Genomic DNA, 18,237 nt, shown 5'->3' with positions numbered 1-18,237 from the left:
AAGTTTGGCGTCCGCGACAGGATGTTTGTGTGATTTCGAGTAGTTTTGATTTAGGCGTTTTGTTAATATGGAGTTGTTAAAAGCAAAACGTAAAAGTGAACGTACTTCGTTTACGTTAACTACGAAGATTGTGGAAGAAGAATTGCCTACTTGTACGGATCCTGAGAGATTGCAAGTGTTGTTGGGGCAACTAATTGACAAATTTGAACTCCTGGACAGTACTCGAAACAGTGTTTTAGAACAAACCAAGGAAGCTGATTTTGAAAATGAATTTAATACGGCTGAAGGATACAGAGATTCCTTTATAGCTTTAAAGGTGAAACTTCAGAATAAAATTGGACAACTGAATTCGATGAATGTTACTACAGATATTGCTTCAGTTTCGATTTCGGATCCTAAAGAAAATAAAAACAGGAAGTTCAAACTTCCTAAGCTTGAGCTGAAAAAATTTTCTGGAGATGCAAGAGAATTTTTAGGCTTTTGGAGCCAATTCTCCAAAATTCATGAAGATGCGGATATTGTGCCGGAAGATAAATTTTTGTACTTAGTGCAAAGTGCAGTACCTGGCTCAAAGGCAGCTCAACTTTTGAACAGTTTTCCTGTTACCGCCGCGAATTATCTAAAGCTATCGAGCAGCTGAAAGAAAGATTTGGTAGAGAAGACCTTCTGGTGCAGATCTATGTAAGAGATTTGCTTGGGCTTGTTACAAAGAATGCTACAACAGACAGAACGGCGTCGGACTTAGGAGTACTTTATGATAGTATAGAAAGTAAATTACGAGCGCTGGAAAGCTTAGGACGCACCAAGGAAAAGTTTGCTGATTTCTTGGGACCTTTAGTGAAGTCGTGCCTACCTGAGAATATTCTACGTGCCTGGGAGCGGAGTCGAACTTCTGAACAGGGACAGGAAAAAAGTTCTGAAAGAACGCTTGAAAAACTAATGTGTTTTTTAAGGCATGAAGTAGAATCGGAAGAAATGATTAGATTAGCACAATCAGGATTTACTCATTCTGTTAAGCGTCTTAATAAAAATGTTCTTTCAGGTAATTCAGATTTAGCAACAGCTGCCGCGCTGGTAAGTACAAATGAAACCAGTAAAGGTAAGCAAAATGTTTGTATATTTTGTGGTAAGCCTCATATGAGTGCTAAGTGTTTTAAAGCTGAAAATATGAGCTTAAATGAAAAGAGGCAACTTGTACAAAAGAAATGTGTTTGTTTTTCATGTTTAAGAATTGGCCATTTAAAAAACCAATGTAAAGCCAATATTAAATGCCCCATTTGCAGTTGTGATCATATAAAATTTATGTGTCCTCAGAATGTTAGTTCTGTAAAACAAAATGACTCTAAGTTGGATGTTTCCCTTTCTAATAATAGTAAGAGCGAGAAAGTTTATTTGCAAATTTTATGTGTTCTAATTAAAGTTAAAGATCGAGAGAGAAAAATTAGGATTCTCTTGGATTCGGGATCCCAACGATCATACGTTGGGGAGAAAATTATGAAGCGAATGAAGGCTGATCCTATTCGACAGGAGAAAGTAATTCATGGTTTGTTTGGGGGGAGGAAAACTGCGCCTGTAACCCATTCTGTTTTTGCTATTGACATAAGCAGTTTAGATAACACTTTTAGGTGTTGTTTTGAAGCTTTTTCTGAAAAAAAGATATGTGGATTTGTTCCAACAATCAATGCTCAGATTATAGAGGAATTGAAACGCAGGAAAATTGAGGTCAGTGACACATTTTGCGAGGAAAGTGAAATTGATTTATTGATAGGTGCAGATGTCATTGGTAAACTGTTAACTGACGAATACCTAGAATTACCCTCTGGTTTAACTGCAGTCAAAACAAAACTGGGTTGGACGGTTATGGGTAAAGAAAATGATACTGTCAGGGATAATGCCCTAATAAGTCTTTCCTTACATGTAAATAATGCTTCTTTGAAATCTTTATGGGAGCTTGAAGTTTTGGGTATTTCCGACCCGACGGAAAATAGTAAAACGAAAAATCTTCATTGCGACTATGAGATTGATTTTCAGAATAAATTATCTATTCGGCCCGATGGTAGATATGAATTGGAATTACCCTGGAAATGCGAATCTACCAATTTATCAGATAATAAAAGCATTGCTTTGACACGTCATCAAAAAATGATAAAGAGGGCAAAAGAAAATAATTCTTTGAAGGAATATCAAGAAGTGTTTAGAGAGTGGGAAAATTTAAATATTATAGAAAAGGTTCCGGAAAAGGAATTAAACAATAAATGCCACTTTTTACCACACAGACCGGTTATTAAGATGAATAGTGAAAGCACTAAGGTAAGACCCGTTTTTGATGCTTCATCTTGTGAAAAGGGAAAACCATCTTTGAATCAGTGTTTATTGAAAGAACCTAATTTAATAGAATTAGTCCCTGATATTTTAGACAGAATGAGATTTTTTCCTATTGGTCTGAGTGCAGACATAGAGAAAGCATTCTTGCAGTTAGGAATTTCTCCGAAGGATAGAGATTATTTGCGATTTTTCTATCCAAGTGATGAGGGAGAAATAGTGTATAGGCACTGCAGAGTAGTTTTGGGGGTTTCCTGCAGCCCTTATCTACTAGGTGCGTCTATTAAATATCTCTTGAATAATTGTCCATCTGACTTTTTAGATGTGGCTTACAAATTAAAAAATTCGTTCTATGTAGATAATTGTATTACGGGTGTTTACAATATTGAGAAACAAGAGGATTTAATTCAAAAGGCCAAAAAAGTCTTATGTCGAGAGGCAGATTTAATTTAAGGGGATGGGAGAGCAATGTTGCTTCCAAATATATTACAAAACATTCTGGGGACACACCTCTGTTTGTAAAGCTCTTAATGATTTTGATATAAATGTAACTTTGTGGTGTGATTCCACAGTCGCATTATGGTGGATCAGAAATCCTGGTAATTGGTCAAACTTTGTAAGCAATCGTGTTAAAGAAATTACTAAGTTGACAAAACCTGAATCATGGAGGCATGTGCCTGGTAATATGAACCCAGCAGATGTGTTATCTCGAAATTGCTCTGCTAAACAAATGATTAACTCTGAGTGGTTTAAGGCACCTATCTGGCTAAGAGAAAGCCCTGAATTTTGGCCTACCAATATTGTTGGTCAGCCGAGCGAAGCTGACTTGGAAAAGAGGAAGGTAAAACTTATTAATGTTAACTTTTCAGAGGATACCACTCCTTGGTATGCAGAAAGAGTTTCTGATTATGAGAAAATGATTCGTGTAACCGGTTGGGTGTTAAGTTTTATTTCTAACTGTAGGAAGAAGTCAAATTTGTGTAAAGAATCTAAACTAACTGTTGCTGAAATCATAAATTCCGAAAAAGTTTTGATTCGGTTGGTTCAAAGCTCAAATTTCCCTGACATTGGAGCTCTTAATCCACTTGATGTATTCATTGATAATGAAAATATTATTAGAGTTAAAACTAGAACGCAAAGACAATTCTGAATTTTTAACACCAATTTTGTTACCGAGTAAATGTATCTTTACTACATTGTTAATTCAGTTCATAAGAAACATTGTCATGCTGGAACTCAAATGCTTCAATCTATTTTAAGAGAAAGATTCTGGATACTAAAACAACGTAAAACTGTGCGTAATGTGTTAAAAGGGTGTGTAATATGTCAACGATATAAAGCGAAACCGATGTCCTGCGAAGTGACTCCTCTTCCTGAAGATCGCGTAGGAGATTATAGGGCTTTTGAAATTTTGGGAGTAGATTTAGCTGGCCCGTTGTTTTTGAAAGACGGTAAGAAGGTATGGATGGCACTCTTCACATGCGCTGTGTACAGGGCAATCCATCTAGAACTGGTGACTTCGTTATCAACAGAATCTTTTCTTTTGGCTTTAAGACGATTCATAGCCAGACGTGGCAGACCACGAACCATTTATTCTGACAATGGGACTAACTTCCGAGGAACGTATAACGAAATGTCTAAACTTAACTGGGACATAATAGAGAATGAGGCAAAAATAAAGAGAATAGTATGGAAATTCAATCCACCAACAGCCTCCTGGTGGGGAGGTTGGTGGGAACGGCTAGTTCGCATGGTTAAAGAACTTTTAAGACGTTCTTTGGGAAAATCGGTTTTATCTTATGAAGAACTGGAAACCTTAATTTGCGATTGTGAGTCGGTAATTAATTCTCGACCTTTAACATATATTTCTGAGAACTCTGAAGATGCTATCCCTTTAACTCCGTCAATGTTTTTAATTGAAAATTGTACTTCGAATGTAGCAGATATAGATAAAATTGACTCTCAGCATTTTTTGAGAAGAATTAAATACCGCACAAAACTTCTTAAAGATTTAAGGAACCGTTGCCGAAAAGAATATTTTGGGCAATTAATAATGAAACAACCACAAAATAAAGTAACCCGGTTGCCTAAAATTGGGAAGATAGTCTTAATAGGCGATGATTTCAAAAAACGCTTGTATTGGCCTTTGGGTAAAATTATAGAGAAAATTCCTGGTCGGGATGGCAAAGTTCGAACAGTTAAACTAAAAACTCAGAATGGGATTTTCATAAAGCCCGTTCAGCGTATTTATCCACTAGAGATACAACTAGGTGAAAATTTAGTTGAAGAGCCTAACGTTAACGACGATAAGAAAAACGATCAGACTGACGTACAGCATATAAAACAGAAATTTACGTCGTCAGGACGGCTTGTTAAGAAGCCTAATGTACTAGACCTTTTTAATAGGATAGCATATGTTTTTGAGTCGTTTGCCACCGACTCAAAAAGGGGGGAGGATGTTGCATAATCGAGAAAATATTGTTAAGAATTTTATTATTACTATTTTTATTATTATTGTCTATTTTTCAAAAGTGTGTTTTTGTTTTATTATTGTGTGAAGTTGTAACTATATGTCTTTTCTTGTGTGGCAACAACGCTTCTGTAATTCTTCAATTTGAACTTTTGGATGTGTGCCAAGTTTGATGGCGTAATGCTCTGGTGAGAGCGTCGATTGATTGTGTAGATGAAACATGTTGTTTCAGAACGTTATTTCTTTAAAATATGTAAAATAAATGTTTTGTTTTCTGAACTCGGATTATGCAAACGTTATTTAGTTTCAACACATAGTAAAATTTGTAATACAGTAAAGCATAGTAAATAATATATTGCATTACTACAACTACGAAGAAAATAACACCATCGCGCAACAATAACTAGGGCGGCGCCATATTGCTTGTTTGGGAAACTTCTGAGAGTGGGGGAGGGAGGGGGAATTTTTTTCTTCACGTCAGATCGCAAAACTTCTCTCTGGTTAGTTTTGCGATTGTGAATGAACTTGTTTGCGTTAAAGAGATGTTGGTTGATACCGGTGTTTATTTGTAATATCAGAAATGTAAGTGCTTATGTGTGTGTATTCAGAGAACCAACTCGTAGCAAAAACCACCTCCGTAAGACGACCGCCTCTGAAAGAAACCAGTATTTCTGAAAACATAAGTATACTTTGGCATTGAATATTCCCTCTGTAAAACGACCATTCACACAGAAAATTCTGCTAGTGTGGCTGGTCGCCTTAGAGAGATTCATTCCGTATATGCAATCTCCCTAAGACAACCACCTCTAAAAGATAACCGTATCTCTGAGAACGTGAGTATATATTGGTATTGAGCATCACCTCTCTAAGGCGACCACTTTCAAAGATGAATTTTCATTTGCAGCTGGTCGCCTTAGAGAGACCTCGTTGTGTGTGGTGTATATGATTACCGTTATTGTTTCCGAAAAACAATTTTTAAATCAAATAAATAAGCATATTTAGTAAAAACCCTCTCTAAAACGACCACCTGCGTTTCCAGGTTACTCTGATGGTCTTAAAGAGATCATATTTTCATTCTGTTAATTTTATTGTTTACAAGAAGTCTTAACGTCAGATAAAAAATAGTATAAACACATAAACCAACAGAAGATTTATTATTATATTGATACCAGTAAGAAAACCAGTAAAAGTCAATATAAACCTATACAAACCAGTACAAAGTTCTGCCATTGATGTTGGTTGTATGGGTGTCAAGTGATACCAGTAAGAAAAACCCACAGAGATCAATAGAAACCAGTAAAAGTCAGTAGAGACCATCAAAAATTCTATAGGTACCAGTAGAAAGTTTTACTGGTTTTTATGGGTCATTTTGAAACCAGTAAGAAAAACCCACAGAGACTAACAGAAACCAGTAAAAGTCAATAAAACCCCATAAAATCTTATGGGTACCCATAAAAAGTTTTACTGGTTTCTATGGGGCATTTTTAGCAGGGTAAATACCTGTATTTTTACATTTCATACAAAAATCGTTAAATAAAATATATTTTCTCGTAATAAAGACTAAAAATTTGTATTATGGTGATATAAAAGACTTTACTTTCGAAGAATTTTATTTAAATTATAAAAATAATAAGCAAAGTATATGCTTACGGACATAATTCTTGTAGTTCCTCTTCACCACTGTTACCAGGCGATTGTATGTCATATATTAGGTCTTTAAAACACGAGTTCACTTCAGAAAAAGTAATTGTCTTATCTGCAAGAATTAAGATGTCATCGTTATAATATTAAGCCCAAAAATCGAATACTATATATTACTAATACTATTTATGAAACTTATATACTTAATGCAATGTCGCTATTACTTATGAAAGGAAAGATACACAGTCCAGTCACATTAATGTGACCACCACGTACTTTCCATGTCAGAGTTAAATAACCAATCACAGAAGGCAGGTGGCAGCACAGTGCAGTTGAGCGTATATAAAGGGTGTGTGAGGGCTTCGGAAAAAATTTCAGTCGTTGGCGTAATGCAGAAACGAAGCGATTTATCCAACTTCCAAAAGGGCATGATCATTGGCTTTCGGGCCAAGGGTGGAAGCATTTCCGAAACGGCTGAGTTTGTGAACTGTTTGCGTGCCGCCGTGGTAAAAGTGTACCGTGCATGGCAAAATGGGACTGTCCAAAATCAGCGACGTGGCAAATGTGGTGCACCACGGGCCATAGATGACAGAGGCGAACGACGGTTGCGGAGATGCGTTCGGGCAGATAGACGGGCTACCGTTGAGCAACTGACCACCAAAATGAACCAAGGGGCTACCAAAAGTGTCTCCCAAAGTACTATTCAGCGAACATTGCTGCGTCTGGGCCTCCGAAGCAGACGCCTGGTTCGTGCACCTATGCTGAGTGCTGTTCATCGACGGCGAAGGCTAGAATTTGCACGCCAGTACAGCAGCTGGACGTCCACTGAGTGGCGACAGGTTGCGTTTTCGGATGAATCGCGTTTTATGCTCCATCGGACAGATGGACGTTGGCGTATAAGGCGTGAAACCTCTGAAAGGAACCACCCTGCAACCATTGCCGGAATGGTCCAAGCTGGAGGCGGGAGCATTATGGTCTGGGGAATGTTTTCCTGGCATTCTCTAGGTTCACTGATCATTGTGGAAGGCACAATGGATCAATACAAGTACGCATCTGTCCTTGCGGACCATGTTCACCCCTATATGCGCATTGTTTTTCCTCAGGATGATGGCATCTTCCAGCAGGACAATGCGAGGTGCCATACAGCTGCCAGTGTACATGCGTGGTTTGAAGAGCACCAGGATGAGTTTACCGTCCTTCCCTGGCCAGCAAACTCACCTGACTTAAACCCAATCGAGCATCTGTGGGACCACCTCGATCGAGTTGTTCGCGCCATGGATCCTCAACTGCGTAATCTAGCGCAGCTGGCCACAGCATTAGAGTCGGCATGGCTCAACATCCCAGAGAACACCTTCAGGGACCTATGTGACTCTCTTCCTGCACGTCTCGCAGCAGTCCGCTCTGCGAAAGGTGGTTATTTTGGCTTTTGACAGATGGTCACATTAATGTGACTGGACTGTGTATATTTTACTTAAATAGCATTTCCTTATATTTACGAGCCAAAAGAAAACTTTAAATCCAATAATAACGTTAGTGCAAATAATCTGAATTAAATACATGTCACGTGGAGTCTCTCGGCAAATCACAAGAGTTCATTTCTATATAGTTCCTATTTGACCAGAACGGTCACATGATACAATACATTTGAAAAGATTTCTTGAATACTAGATTACGTAAACTTGAAAGTAAATTCTTGATTAAATAGAGAAGAAAAATATATACACTATTTACAATATAAAATCATCACCTTGCATTATGATGTATCGAACGTGGTCTTTTTACTGTGTATTCTATAGTAGGATCATAGTTAATAATATTTTTAATGGCCTGGTATTCACTGTTTTTCATACTTTCAAAAAAGTTATGTGATATTGTAAGAATATAATCCATCAGTGCTGGTTTGTCAAACAATATTTTAGGGTCCTTCTGAATGTCCCTATTTCTAACAAACCAAGGCGCATTTGTAATGGATCTTAGAATTTTATTTTGTAGTATGCCAATCTTCTTTCTCTCGTTCTTATTTCCAATAGCCCATGCCGGGGCGGCGTAAGTGAGGATCGGTCTAATAAGTGAGGTATGTAATACTTTTTTGGTGTGCAAGTTAAGCTTAGAGTTTCTGCCAATAAGTGGGTATATGGCCATATATGCTGCATTCCCCTTATTTGCGATATATTGTAAATGATTTTTAAACGTAAGGTGCTTGTCAATGTAGAAACCAAGGTATTTATATGCGTCAGCTTGTTGCAAGCGCCTAAGTGGGCTGATTAAAGCGGATACTACGGTTCTAGAATGGTGACGGTGAGACAAATAACGTAAAATTGAAGTCTTAGTGATCCATATAATACACAAAATCTAGCGAATCTTGTCAGATCAGTTTTTCTAGAACTGTTTTAGAATTCCTACTGGTGTAAATAAATTAAGTTAAAGCCTTAATGGCACGTATGGTTTTATCTCTTCTATCTTGCATCATATCAACTTAAGTTAGTTTAGTCATTCAAAAAGTGGAATTCATTGATTAGACTTACAATCGAGGATAAATTTTACAACTTTGATAAAACATACGTGTATATAAGAAAACCCTTCTCCAGGGTTTTCCTCTTTAGAAATTGTTTCACTATTCCAAATATTTTCCCCAATTCCACAATATTCAATTTAAGTTTTACATTGAAAATTTCCTCAGCTTAAAACGTTCACACTAATCTTTCCATTCCTTCGACTTTTTATTAAATTTATTTATTCCGATATTTTAAAGAATTACTTATCGACGATACACATTTTCCCTTCCGCATAATAAACGGAAACAATTCATTGCTTTCTTTCATTGTGGTTAATGCCGATATGTCAAATAACACTTGTTGTCATCATGTAATAATTAGCAAGATTCCTAGTTGAATTTACATTTAATGGGGTGAAAAGTCCTCTACGTTTTGATCAAATTCTTTCATTTTTCCTGTACAATATGTAATATCAAAGAGGAGATCGCTCAGAATAAGAAAAAAACGATGGACACCACATGACTTCCTTGTGCAGCCTATTAAATTATACCCAAATTTTGTTGTACTTCATTTAAACTTAGTTCCTCAAATTTCATTAGAGATACATTTCCATTCAATCAATTCATTTCTCACTCCGAATCAAGGCAAAAATACAAAAAACTCAAAACATCTTCATTAAAAATTGTAAAATACAAAAAAGTCTAAAACTCGGATTACAGTAAAAAAGAATTTTTGCAATTAGAGTTTGTAAGCAAAAACAGGAATCCTTCCAAAAGATTTTTATACATCAAATTGAAGGTTAACTTTAGCCCCACTTCGCAAAGCGATACTGAATTTGGCGCACCATTTGACTTAATTCACTATTGCGCATCGTAAGGCTTAGCTCCACTTTTCAATTGTTGATAATTCTACAAGAACTGTACCTAAAAACATACATATATAAAAACTTTAACTACAATATAAGAACAACATAATTCAATTTCTTTTTGAAACCAAAAATATGCACAATTTACCAACATATAAGAATAAAAAACAAGCTCATAGTGCCGGGTAAGATGGTGGGTTAAAGATATTGCAATAAAAGTCGAAGATACGCAACAATCATATACAATATACATACAGTATAGCAGTTCCCATGCAGAAAATTTTAACGTCCTACGGTTAATCGTTTTTGAGTTATGCGAGATACATATATACACACGTCAGCGAAATAATCCCTTTTGAATGCATTTCAAATTCATTTTAATATCTGTTTTGGGAAAAAAAAAAAAAAAAAAAAAAAGAGTCCTTTATTCTGTCGATACGCACAGATGTTGCCCAAGAAAAAATCGTCCGAATACATTCGAGAGTAGTCAAAATGGATATTTTCGTTAAACTATGATACCCGAAATTTTTCGTGATCGCTTCCTTTACTTCGTATAAGGAAGTAAAAAGGAGCACTTGTCCGCGTTTTTTAAAAGCGGTATAAACAAGTGGTTCCCAAACTTTTCCGAGTCGTGGCGTTTTTTTTTTTTTAATTAAAATTTTCCCTTGCGCCCTACACATAGCAAAAATATGACTAAGTGTAATTAAAAGAAAATGTAATAAAAGTGTAATAAAACTCCTTTATCTTCATTTTTTTTCATTTTGTTAATATTAAATTAATAATTAATGTGATGATGAGCCTGCAGATCACTGCACATTTTCTCAAATCGCGGAAGAAAACTGGACGCGACCAGCGTCGTTTCCTTTTCCGCGTTGATTTTTCTTCTATACTCGGTTTTTATTACAATTACAACATGAAAAACGGAATTAAAATCCTGCGAAGCATCACTCAGAAGGAGATATTCATCTTTCCGAGAAATCCAAAATTCTGTCGATTCCATATTGACAAATTTTACTTTCAAACTGTTCTCTTAAGATAACTCGACAAGTTTCTCTTCTGCCTCCGAAGTAATTTCAAACGGAGCACTGGTGTCAAATCGATCTTGAAATCCATGCAAGCTTAAAAAATTCCCATTTTGAAAAGTATTTTTCAAACCAGATAATAAGTTGTAACAAGGGCCATTCAAGCATGGTTTTTATATCTTGAGGAACATCAAGTTCATTTAACGTCAAAAATTGCAGCAATATTAAAATAAACCTTTTGCCTGCATCTTCATTCGATTTCCTTCTACATAGTTTGAGTTTATATATATATATATATATATATATATATATATATATAAAAGCTGATTATCTTTTCCGTTGACTTCAAGAGGTGCATGTTTTTACTTCCTTGTACGAAGTAAAAAGGAAGTATTGTAATCGCTAAAAGTTTCATGCAGTATATTTCAACGAAAATATCCATTTTGACCGCTATCGAATGCAATTTAACGATGTTTTTGCGTGATATCTATAGGTAAGGACAGAATAAAATACTCTTTTCCTTCAAAAAAATTATAAAACTGCTTTAAAATTAATTCGGAAGAGAATTTTTCGTGGCGTCTGTACGAACGTATGTACGTACGTACGTATCTCGCATAACTCGAAAACGAGTAGCCTCAGAACGTTGAAATTTTGTATATAGGACTGCTATAACATGTGGATGTGCACCTCGTATTTTAGTTGCAATTTATATGTATATAAATTCTGTTACCCGGCTCAGTGATCTCAGTTTCTTTACTCTTATATGTTTGTAAATGGTACATTTTTTGCTTTAAAAATGATTGCATTATGTTGTTTTTATCTTCCGGTCAAGGTTTTTATGCCTTTAATAAATCTGTATGCAATATTTTGAGAATTATCAACAATTCTAAAGTTGTCTAAATGCCGCTAAGCCTTTTTTTATATGGCGGCCATTGATGTTTACATTTGAAACAGACTAGTGGATTTATTGCCAATCTAGAGAAACTTAGCTTCGCAACGACAAAGATAACGCATTCATTTATTATTGCCAATTAAATCATGCTTAATTCTTTCTGGAATTTTTTCGAGGAAATAAGTGTTTAAGATTTACTTCGTAATTTTTAATATAGATATTTTGAATAAGAGAATAGTCTTATAGATATTTTGAGTTTTTATGCATTTTTGCCTTCTCGCGAAGTGAGAACTGAATTAATTAAATGAGAAACAATCGTCTGAAAAACTGTTTCTTTTTTGTTTTGTTTTCTTAATTTCTTTTATACATCATTATAGCTTTATTACAGTATTTGAATAGAACATGTGGCAACGATTAGATAATTCTATTCTTTAAATGATATAAATTTTGTGCATTATGAGTTATAATATGAACGAAATATATAAGTTAACTGTTATATAATTATTGGATTATATAAGAGTTAATAATTATATAACGAAAACTAAGTTAAGTTAACTGTCATATAATTATTAATACTGTTAAGTGAATCTAGTGCCAGAGTGTCGCTACGGTAAACAAATACTAGAGTGAATTTTAAAGAATGCATTTATTCTACTGTGGTTTATGCGCTGTCGGCGAAGTAGATTTAATTCAATCCAATAAGTTTAAATGAAATGCAAGAAAAATGCGCATAATTTAATATTCCGTACAAGGAAGTCATGTGGTGTACACAGATTTTTTCCCCTGTAGTTCAAATCGTTCCTACATCGAAAATTTCTTGCTGCAGTTCAAAGGTACGTGATAAAACATTACAACGAGAAAGCCATCTTACGCTGCTATAGTACACCAAAGTTGAGTATTAGACTTCTATATCCTCACACATTTTTTTTTTAAACATTTGGCTTCGATGGGCTAGATTTTATAAAATTTACCACATTCATTACATATTCTAACACGTGATTCAGTGCAAGACTCAGATACTTCGACGCAAGCGCTTCTCTGTTAATAATATCATCATTATCCGCAGTACATTAGGTGATTTGCTTCAAATAAAAGCCTGTAATCCTCCATATGAGCCAGACATGGAGCGAGTTCCATCAGAACAGGCGATAATGCACTTCGGCCAATTCAAATTATTTTCAGATGTGAATGCGTCAAGAATCTGGAACAGGGCCTGAACCTTCGCTCCTGCAGCGATATTTTCACAAAACAAAATGTGTTCAGTATTATTACTATCTATAAACCGTACATAGCATATCAAATGACCATCCTTATTATTAACCGTAACCTCATCTAGCTGCCATCCAGTTTCCCAATTTTTTTTAATAAATGGATGGTTGATACCATCCGCCATATATTGTGCTTTCCCCATAATAGTTATTCTCCCAATAATTGTGTTATACTTTTAAAAGCAACTTCTCAGCAGATTCACCAATCTTAATGTTCCCCATACCTACAGCAGCAGGTACAAAAAGTCCTTCTACAATGTTATGAGGCTTCTTAACACTTCGCAATTCTATAAGCCACCTTGTAAAAGAATTGTTTGTTATTGATGCAGTCTTGAAAAATGTATTTTTACTTTTCGTGTCTGGTTACGGTCCTGTGAAAAAAATCACGAGGTTTGCCAATCATGCTCGTGTGATTAGCTGCTAAATGGCACTTCAATTTACTTGAAAGCATGCATTCCGCTGATAAAACTTTCATACACAATACACGTTGTAGTCTCTCTTCCCCATTTATTTCTTTTGACGTAAAATCAAACTTTAAGTCAGGGATGTCAAACTCATAGGTACACTTGGGCCAAACAAACAAGGTTTAAGCGGGCCGGGAAAAAAAAAAAAAAAAAAAAAAAATCAATATTTATAGAAACGTAGATTTATTTCGAATAATACAATAATAAACATATATATATATATTTATATAGAAAAGAACAAGAAAAATGTGATGTTTACGTCCTGATACTTGACATCTCTTCTTTGCTATTATCTTTCCTATTTGGAAGAAATTTTGTTTGCAGTGATAACTTTCAACGCTGACCCAAGGTGAGCATCATTAATACGGTTTCTAATAGGAGACTTATTACCTTTCATGACTGAAAATAACTGCTCGCACCGATAAGTGCTACCAAACATGGAAATAATTTCATATGCGAATTTTCGAGTATTTTCAAACCTGGCTGGTAAATATTTGTAAAATTCAGGCACGCCCACTTCAATGAATTTTGCTTTCAAATTTGAGTTGCATTGAATCTCGATCACCTCCATTTGCCTGTTGTATTGTCGTGTCCCCCAAAAGCCGAAGGTAGCTGAACGCAAGCTACTCACACGCATTTGTAATTTAAGTAGTGTGTGAGAGTGTGTGTGTGAGAGTGTGTGTGTGAGTGTGTGTGTGTGAGTGTGTGTGAGAGTGTGTGTGTGAGTGTGTGTGTGAGTGTGTGTGTGAGAGTGTGTGTGTGAGAGTGTGTGTGTGAGAGTGTGTGTGTGAGAGTGTGTGTGTGAGAGTGTGTGTGTGAGAGTGTGTGTGTGAGAGTGTGTGTGTGAGAGTGTGTGTGTGAGAGTGTGTGTGTGAGAGTGTGTGTGTGAGAGTGCGTGTGTGAGAGTGCGTGTGTGAGAGTGTGTGTGTGAGAGTGCGTGTGTGAGAGTGCGTGTGTGAGAGTGCGTGTGTGAGAGTGCGTGTGTGAGAGTGCGTGTGAGTGTGAGAGTGCGTGTGAGTGTGAGAGTGCGTGTGAGTGTGAGAGTGCGTGTGAGTGTGAGAGTGCGTGTGAGTGTGAGAGTGCGTGTGAGTGTGAGAGTGCGTGTGAGTGTGAGAGTGCGTGTGAGTGTGAGAGTGCGTGTGAGTGTGAGAGTGCGTGTGAGTGTGAGAGTGCGTGTGAGAGTGCGTGTGAGTGTGAGAGTGCGTGTGAGAGTGCGTGTGAGTGTGAGAGTGCGTGTGAGAGTGCGTGTGAGTGTGAGAGTGCGTGTGAGAGTGCGTGTGTGTGTGAGAGTGCGTGTGAGAGTGCGTGTGTGTGTGAGAGTGCGTGTGAGAGTGCGTGTGCGTGTGAGAGTGCGTGTGAGAGTGCGTGTGAGAGTGCGTGTGAGAGTGCGTGTGTGTGTGAGAGTGAGTGTGCGTGAGTGCGTGTGTGTGTGAGAGTGAGTGTGCGTGAGTGCGTGTGAGTGAGTGTGCGTGAGTGCGTGTGAGAGTGCGTGTGAGTGCGCGTGAGTGTGCGTGAGAGTGCGTGTGAGAGTGCGCGTGAGTGTGCGTGAGTGAGTGCGCGTGAGTGTGCGTGAGTGTGTGCGTGAGAGTGCGCGTGAGAGTGCGCGTGAGAGTGCGTGCGTGAGAGTGTGAGTGAGAGTGAGTGTGTGCGTGAGAGTGCGTGTGAGAGTGCGTGTGTGCGTGAGAGTGCGTGTGTGCGTGAGAGTGCGCGTGAGTGTGCGTGAGTGCGTGTGAGAGTGCGCGTGAGTGTGCGTGAGTGTGTGCGTGAGAGTGCGAGTGTGAGTGAGTGAGAGTGAGTGTGCGCGTGAGAGTGCGCGTGAGTGTGCGTGAGAGTGCGTGCGTGAGAGTGCGTGTGCGAGAGTGAGCGAGTGAGCGAGTGAGCGAGTGAGCGAGTGAGCGAGTGAGCGAGTGAGCGAGTGCGTGTGCGTGTGCGTGTGCGTGTGCGTGTGCGTGCGTGTGTGTGTGTGTGTGTCAGCTCGCTGTGAGTAATCTAACAACACTGAATAAATTATCGTTAATTACTTAGCAGTAAACATATCATTTTTTTCTTCGTCGATATGTTATTTTATTATTATATATTATTATTTGCCGATATATTGGCCGGGCCGCAAAAATATTTGTTGTGGGCCGCATGCGGCCCACGGGCCGCGAGTTTGACATCCTTGCTCTAAGTATAACTGTCATCATATTTACGATATTTTAGTTTCTTCAAAGTCGAAACACTGGTTGAAGACATAACTTTTTATTTGCACTATTACATTTATTATTGTTCAAAAATCGGTCCATCATCAAAAATACAAGAGAAAAAAATCCCAAAACTATTTATCATACATAACAAACAACAGGTAATGCACCACTAATTCTAGCATAAGAACTAATTTATATTGTTGTTTATTTGTATGAGTCACTGAGGTTAATTTCATTAGACGTTGCATGCTCGATTCAGTATTACAAACTCAATCGAGACGCAACGCTTGCTTGTTTATATGCTTAGGTTAAACTGTTGTCAGGTATAGCGCGATTATATGGCACAATCTAGAAGTAGTACACACAAAAAGACTACAATGTCTTAGCTGCACTTATGCAGTTACTTTGAAATTTGATTCCAGCTGTCTTTAAAACATCAAACATGGGTACATTGGGTACCTACTTTTGGCCATTTATCCATCATGAACAAAATTGCAACTACAGAAAAATTGTTTTTATGCTTTGAACACGCTACTGAATTTTCCAATACTTATGTGCTTACTTGACAACAAATTTGGTTAGATATAAGAAACATAGGTTATAAACGATGCATGCTACTAATACAAATTGAAGGTAAGAAACTACTGAGATACATGAAAAAAAACTAGTGTCAGTATGCAGTTTGAAATTTGATTCGAGCTGTTTGGAAAACCTCAAACATGACGTACGAATCAAGTGGGAAAATACAAATATGGAAACGTTGAATTTAAATAAATTTTTTTGAATTTGGCGAAGCCCGAAAAATTTGTTCGTAACTCCCTGTTTGTACAAGTGGACATAGCACTTTGTATTCATGTAAACATTATCAACACTCAATAAGTGGTTTAAAGTTTTTTAAAAAACAATACAAGTTATCTATTTTTCAAATTGCATTTTGAAAAAATGATTTCAGACTTGTCTTCAACAGAACAGCATGCAACAGAGTATCTTCAAAATTACGGGAAGTGTGACTTATGTGAAAATGGATAAACGTCGGTTGTCCAATGTGAAAAATTATGACAAGTGAATTACAGTTTAATTTGCTGTATCCATAGCTTGTGTATGTTGATTATCTGACTTAACACAGAACGATCTGTTCCTTCAAACTTCTGCTGGAATAACTGCTAGAAGATCTATTCCATTTCAAATGAGCAGGAAGCACGTGTTGTATTTTACTTACTTAACAATTACGGTACTTTCCCATAATACTTACAAGGAATGAGTTAGCTAATGTGCAACTAATTTGATTCCTTATTTACATGAATTACATTTCACATAATACTGTGCATGCTGATGATACCACGATCATTACTCAGAATGCTTCTCTGCGTTCAGTCATATACTCCTTACAAGAATATAAACATGCACTGGGGTCCTAGCTTCAGCAGGAGCATTTTGCTGTGCCACGCAATCTCTGTGGGTCCTAAATTCTAAAACTTTTTCCACCCCTAAATTCAAAAATATTTCTTTCGATGTTTCTCTAAATTTAAAAATTTTGCACACCTGGAGTAATTGCACAGGCTCAGTTACTCAATGTGCAAACAAAATTAAATACTTTAATGTTAATGGCCGGAAAGTTCCGTACAGAAAGCAGTCTTCTATATTCAGTATAAATGAAAATTTACGCCAGCTTTTATTTGTATCTGATTTCAGTTTGGATATATATTAGAAGAAAAGGAATCAAGGTACAAAATGAGAGTGTCATTTTTTAATCAAAATCAAGAAAATATCACTTATTCATGACATTTTGAGGAACTTTGAAATTTCAGGGCTAAACCCGTAACGCTCCAAAGGATTAAACTAATCAGTTCCCTGGTGCCAACCCATTTCTTTCCTCTTTTGTTTCTCAGCCAAATTATCTTTCTGTGGGAATTTTCCCGTATTTTTACTGTTTTAACTGAATGGAAATACAAGCTAAAATGTTTCAAATGACTGTTAATGGAATGCGGAACAAGTACCCCTCATTGGTATTATCCTTGTTTATCTTCAGTTTCAATTCTAAGTTGAATTATATTTCCTGATAAAATTTTTCCATATTACGTATTTCAATTCTACAAAAAAAAAAAAATCAAATTTTAAAATATTGAAGAAAAACGTACTAAAATGTTTCAAGATGAAATTGTGGGATAAATAAATACAGAACTTAGTTTTTCCTATGAGTGTAGGAGTTAACACTTTTGTATATCCACAATTCGTGAAAAGCGCTCGCAAATTAGTACACGCTTGGGGATGATTTATAAGCATCACGAGCCAATAATTCATTCTCAACAAGTCATGGTAAAATTATTAGTACTCTTACAAGATATTAAGATCTTTAAAGTAACGTCAGCGTAAGAAATGATGCTAGAAATTGAATTTATACAGCCAAATATCGGCTCTTATGGATTCGAAGTGTTGAAGAAAAGGGCTAATCTTTGGAATATGGTAATAGGTACTTTGGCGACATTTTGGTAAGGCGATAAAGCTAGGGCTTTAGCAGTGTACATGGATAAAGTAAAGAGTGTGCGCAATGCCATTTTTGTGCAATTTTTTAAGTGAAAATAGGTCGACGTGTACATGGATGATACCGTGTA

At 36.7% G+C, this 18,237-nt stretch overlaps 1 protein-coding gene across 1 annotated transcript in view; it reads right to left on the bottom strand.

The window, feature by feature from the left end:
* Positions 1-18,237, bottom strand: part of LOC146994454 (uncharacterized) — a 95,169-nt gene that overhangs the window by 67,930 nt on the left and 9,002 nt on the right. Inside the window, exon 2 of the mRNA XM_085826497.1 lies at positions 6,443-6,548. Within this exon, the coding sequence (XP_085682623.1) occupies positions 6,443-6,548 (106 nt within the window). The remainder of the gene's footprint in view (positions 1-6,442; positions 6,549-18,237) is intronic.

The sequence above is a fragment of the Stegodyphus dumicola genome, chromosome 11, assembly GCF_044657685.1.
Source record: "Stegodyphus dumicola isolate Sdum_Otavi_A_Nest chromosome 11, ASM4465768v1".
NCBI classification, from domain to species: domain Eukaryota; kingdom Metazoa; phylum Arthropoda; class Arachnida; order Araneae; family Eresidae; genus Stegodyphus; species Stegodyphus dumicola.
The sequence above is the reverse complement of the archived record's forward strand: the minus strand, read 5'-3'. Positions and strand labels throughout refer to the sequence as shown.